Source organism: Crocodylus porosus, unplaced genomic scaffold, assembly GCF_001723895.1.
Source record: "Crocodylus porosus isolate Cpor-Errol unplaced genomic scaffold, CroPor_comp1, whole genome shotgun sequence".
Classification (NCBI taxonomy): Eukaryota; Metazoa; Chordata; order Crocodylia; family Crocodylidae; genus Crocodylus; species Crocodylus porosus.
In genome coordinates this window covers 4,633,189-4,638,767 of record NW_017728924.1, presented here as the reverse complement: position 1 = coordinate 4,638,767, position 5,579 = coordinate 4,633,189, and the positions used below count along the sequence as shown (strand labels likewise).

General features: G+C 48.4%; 1 protein-coding gene across 1 annotated transcript in view; it reads left to right on the top strand.

Annotated features, from left to right (window-relative positions):
• GPR50 (G protein-coupled receptor 50) overlaps window positions 1–5,228 on the top strand; it is a 47,515-nt gene extending 42,287 nt beyond the window's left edge. Inside the window, exon 2 of the mRNA XM_019540452.1 lies at window positions 3,508–5,228. Coding sequence (XP_019395997.1) covers window positions 3,508–4,355 — 848 coding nt within the window. The 3' untranslated portion in view covers window positions 4,356–5,228. The remainder of the gene's footprint in view (window positions 1–3,507) is intronic.
• Window positions 5,229–5,579: the final 351 nt, after the last annotated feature.

Genomic DNA, 5,579 nt, shown 5'->3' with positions numbered 1-5,579 from the left:
CCCTGAGCTGGTGCCCCAGTTGCCTCCCCCCCCCCAAATCATTATGCTGCTGGTGTGTTACCTAAGAGAAAATCTTTACCTGCTGAACAGAGAACACATAGGGTTTTTGCTACAGCTTCCCAGCATGGAGGCTGCAAGCAGGTCCAGGGAGGGCAAGACCATCTTCCATTTCCTTTATGGCCATGAGTAGAGGGTTGTCCCAGACTCCCCTTTTTTGGCAACGTGGAAAACAAGGGTGGTGCAGCGTGAGAACCACTGGCCTGAACCAGGGAAGTTTAACTAGTGGCCCACGAGGGGTTATGTTGCATCCCCTGGGCTTCTGCCTGGCCGCTGCCCCCTTCACCCCCATCACTCCATCTGCAGCAGCAATCAGAGTTTCCAGGCTCCCCTCTCTCTTCCAGCTTTTCCTGCCTGCCCCTGCCCCAGTGCAGCATGGTGCAGCCCAGGGCAACTGAGGGTCAGTCTGGGGCTACATGGTAGTGGGAAGGGGTCCATGCAGCCTGGGAGGCCTGTGGCTTGTCCTGGTGAAGCATGAAGGCATGTGGCCCCCACTGGTGTGGCCCGTGGGACGTTTGGCCCCTGGCCACTTAGAAGTTGGATGCCCCCGGCCTAAGCTATATTCTGATCCCATTTGATTCATGACAAGGCCTGCTGCACCGCAGATCCTTCAGGACCAGGTCTACCTTACTGAGCAGGATGATTTTGGACATCCAAGTAGCACATGCCCCAGGCTGTGTGGGCTAAGGGGTAGACTAAGTCCATGGATTCACTTTCCTTTCCTTCCTCCTTGTCTTGGGAACCTAATGCTTGTATGGGTGGCAGAAGAGAACAAGGAATAATCCTGTATTTAAGCGGGTAACTAGAGGAGGGAAGGAAAATCTGGGGACTTAAAATGAGGCAAACACAGTCTTTTGGCTTGCCACTTTTCTTGGGTGGAGCTGCTTTCCCAGGTTGCTGCCAGGCTGCCTGCAGAGCCACGGAGCTGCATGGAGCCTGGTGCTTCACTCCAGCAGTTTTGGTTTGCTGCACCCCAAGTCATTTAAGGCGCATTACGCTGCCAAATTCCTTACAGCGGCTTGAATTAATGCGCAATACGCCACCAACGCGTACAAACACCAGCACCATTAAAGCGGTGCAAAAGCATTTAGCCCACTTTAAAGTGTTGTGCACCCATGCCTCTTGTTTTGTCTACACACGGCCTATTTCTTTGGTTCCCAGGGGCACGGTCCAGGAAGGATGGCTCTTCCTGCATGTTAGTCTTTCAGAGGAGCCTCATTGGGGTGTTTGTAGAGTGGAGCGGATGGTCTTCTCAAACACTGATGTCCGAGGGAGCAGAACAGGTCTATGCGGCAGGGGACCAGCTGGCTGGCCCCACAAGACACCGGAGTGAAGCTGCCCAAGAAGATGGTGTCTGAGTGGAAACAGGAGGAGGAGCTGTTGGGTGGAGAAAAGGACTCCAGAGATTTAATTTGGAAATCATGCCAAGCCCGGCTTTGACAGAGGTCCAAAACCTCGCATTCGCGGAGCACAAATCCATTTAAATGGAAATTTGTCTGTCACAGCTTAGCTAGAAAAAGAGCAAACTGCAGTAGGAGATGCTGACACCGCTGGGACTCCATGGGTGGGAAAAGCCAGAGAACGAGCAGGTGGAAGCTAATGCAGTTTAAAACTCAGCAGTGCTGCTGTTGACAGGGAAACTAGAGATGCGGCTGTAGGTGCAAGTTTAGAACAAGTAAGTAAAGAACCTGCTCTGCGCTGCGGCTCTCCAGCCTGTGGGATCTCCTCTCTACCAGGTCAATGAGACAAATGACATGCCAGGAAAAGAGCTGTGTTACATTCCCCAAAGTAGTATGATTACAGCTAGTATCTGTTGCTGAAGCTGAACCTGATAGAAGGAGACTTGACCTGTGTCTTCCAGGATATAAAATGATTGTAAAGGCATGAAGTTACCCTGGAGCATTGTCCCATTGGCTAGATGTGCTATGAATGGTTTTTGGCTTCTTCTGGACAGCTTGGCATTACCCGTTGTCTCACTGGGCAGACCAGTACTCCTATCTAATGAGGTGTTGCCATTAATCCATCCAGCATATTCATTATTGTCTTCTTTGGCGGTTCCTTACTATTGAGGATGATTGTCTTCCATGACTGTCTTATCTGTGTGTGTTGAAAGATAGCTGATGAGGCTGATCTGGGATCAACAGGCTCTGCTCCAGCTTGGGTGCATGTTTCCGTGCGGGGTGGGTGGCTCTAGATTCTTGATTCAGTGTTCATTATTGTACCTGCCTGGAAGACAGCAAGGGCCAAATTCTCCTCCAAGCATAAATCCAGAGCACCAACTTGGACTTCAGTTGAGTTGCTATGAATACACAGTGTGGTGAATGACACAAGCCTGTTACTTAAACTGTGATTTGTTTAATAGCTGCACGAGGTGATGTGCTAGGTGGTGAACAGACAACGATGTAACGGCTCAGGAATGCATTTTGCTATCATTTCCATGAATTTACCGTGAGGAGTTTAAGAAATTGGCTATCCAGTGTCTTTTGACTCTTGGCTGCTCTGCTAAAGATGCCCAGCACACATGTTTCTCTTTTACAGCTCCTGAGACAACTCTTGCCAGTGAATGCTCCCCAGGCTGTTAGGACCTGTATCTCATGCTTCGTAGCTCTTGACTTGCTGGATCTGGTCACTTTAGGCACTGATCTGTGGGTCAGGGGTTTTAGATCACTCTCCAGACACAGGCCCAATGTCTGACACTGTTGTCTAATTGTCTGGGCCCATGAAACTAATGCAGCTTAGAGGATCCCAGACCCTTTCTGCTCACATCTTTGTGTCCTGCTCCCCCTCGGTGCTGGTCCTGCAGTCCACTTTCTCCAGTGATCTACTGATTAATTATAAGACCACACAAGTGAGGTGGTAGATGGCTTGCATGTCAAGGGGGCTTCCATTTGAGTGGCAGACTATCAAGGGCAGGGGTTGGCAACCCCCAGCATGCGTGCCAGAGCATGGCACGTGAAGCCATTTTGCTTGGCAGGCCCCTGCTGCCAGCCACAGAGCCCAGGTGGCTTGCAGCAGGCAGCGGGGAGGCTGCAAGCAGCTGCCCTGGGGTCCATGGAGCCCTGGCATGGCTCATTGCCAGTGGTGGGTGCACCTGCCTCTGGGAACTAGCTGGGGCAGCACTGCCACAACAGAGATTGGGCCCCTTGTGGCTCCTCTGCCATCTGCATTGGCATGCCAACATATTACAAGTTGAGGCTGGGGTTGGCATGGCACTCTTTCCAAAAACATTGCTGACCCCTGATCTAAGTCAGTGGCTCTCATTCACTCTCTGTTGTTTGCTCTTTTCTGGGTGCAGATGATGCTTCTTGGGGCTTTCAGCTCAAAATGGAGGTTACCAGAGACAAAGTGAAGACTCAGGACCATTTTTACAATCAAGATTAAGTTTATAGTTGATTAGAGTTGTACCAAGGTGCACTAATCATTATCATCTCTCTTATCTCCTTGTTGTAGGCAACATCTTTGTCGTCAGTCTGTCAGTCGCAGATCTAGTCGTAGCAGTGTATCCGTACCCTCTCATCCTGAGTGCTATTTTCCACAATGGCTGGACAATGGGAAACATTCACTGCCAGATCAGTGGGTTCCTCATGGGTTTAAGTGTCATTGGGTCCATTTTTAACATCACAGCCATCGCGATCAACCGATACTGCTACATCTGCCACAGCCTCCGGTACGACAGGCTATTCAACCTGAAGAACACCTGCTGCTACCTTTGCCTGACATGGACACTGACGGTGGTGGCAATTGTGCCCAACTTTTTTGTTGGCTCACTACAGTACGATCCCCGCATCTACTCCTGCACGTTTGCCCAGACTGTCAGCACGTCTTACACTATCAGTGTGGTGGTTGTTCACTTCATCGTCCCTCTGTCGGTTGTGACGTTCTGCTATCTGCGGATTTGGATTCTGGTGATTCAGGTCAAGCAGCGGGTGAGACCCGACTGCAAGCAGAAGCTGCGGGCCGGGGACATGAGGAATTTCTTGACCATGTTTGTGGTTTTTGTCCTTTTTGCAGTGTGCTGGGGGCCGTTAAACTTTATCGGCCTGGCGGTCTCTATTAACCCGTCGAAAGTAGCACCACAAATTCCGGAATGGCTTTTTGTCTTGAGCTACTTTATGGCCTATTTTAACAGCTGTCTCAATGCCATGATATATGGTCTTCTCAATCAGAACTTCCGAAGGGAGTACAAAAGGATCCTCCTGACTCTGTGGACCCCGAGGCTGTTGTTTGTCGACTTGTCAAAAGTCGGGACGGAGGGGATGAAAAGCAAGCCCTCTCCAGCGGCAACAAACAACAACTGAGCTGAAATGTACTTCTGAATCGGGGAGGATGCTGTTGTTTCTGGGCTTCCGTTTTGCAGATAATATATAAAAGCTTTTCTAGGTACACATTTCACAGGGGTTGGTACTGCCCAGTCTCATTCCGGCAAGAAATATAATTCTCTCTCTTGTCATTCTCTGCTCATCACCATGGTGTCTGAGCACCTTGCTGACAAAAGCAGTCCCACAGAAGCTGAGGCTTTGAGTAAGGATTTGCAGGATGAACCCATTGACCTTTTTCCTATGCCATTTTTCACTATGTGCCTAATTGGCTTTGATGCACTTGATGTGCTCATGCTAACAAGCTCTGCAAAGGGAAGCACGTGTAGTGCATGTAGATGCTGTTGTACTTGAAATGCAAACTGCGAGACAAGGCACTTTAAATCTCCTGTATTTTAAATCCCCCTCTCCTCCCAGTCCCTTCCTCCTAGCGTTACTTAACCCAGCCCATACTGTACAAACTGAAAACTGGCTCTATACCTTTCTAGGCCCCATTATACAGATATAAAGACTTCTACTGTCTGGTGGGTTTTTTTGTTTTTTGTTTTTTTAAGTTTAGCAATTATCCAACAATTGATCGGAGGTAAAAACCAGACCCAGAAAATGTCCAGTGAACTGTTTATAATTGAATCTTTCCAGACCATAAGTAAAAATGAAACATGCAACATAACTACAGAAAGAGATTTGGCACCTGATTCTAGTTCGGGCAGGTTTCTCTTATGGCCAGAGCTCCAAATGTCTTTTAGAGTCTGTGTTTCACAACCATGCTGTAAAGAGACAAGATAGCAGGACTGCAGGGTTGTTGGTTGTAGCTGTGTTGGTCTAAGGACATAGGCAGGCAAGGTTTTTTGGTAGATGCGGTATCTTTTATTAGACCAATTTAATAGTTGGAAAAAAGTTCTTTGCAAACTTTCGGGCACAAACGCCCTTCATCAGGCACAGGGAGACTGTGCTGCTATTATGTGTTCTCCAAGGTAGAAAAGAAGCTAATTTATAACCAGCAGGACTGTGAAAATGTAAATGAGTGGAAATTAGGAAGACAATATGGGGGGTGGGAAGGGAGGGAGGGAGATGTTTGAAGGAATGCAGGTGCTCAGCTGGAGGCAAGTTGTAATGCGTCATAAATCCAATGTCTATATAAAATCCATGATAATATAATGTATGTGTGTGTGTGTATATATATATAAAATAGTATAGACAGTATAA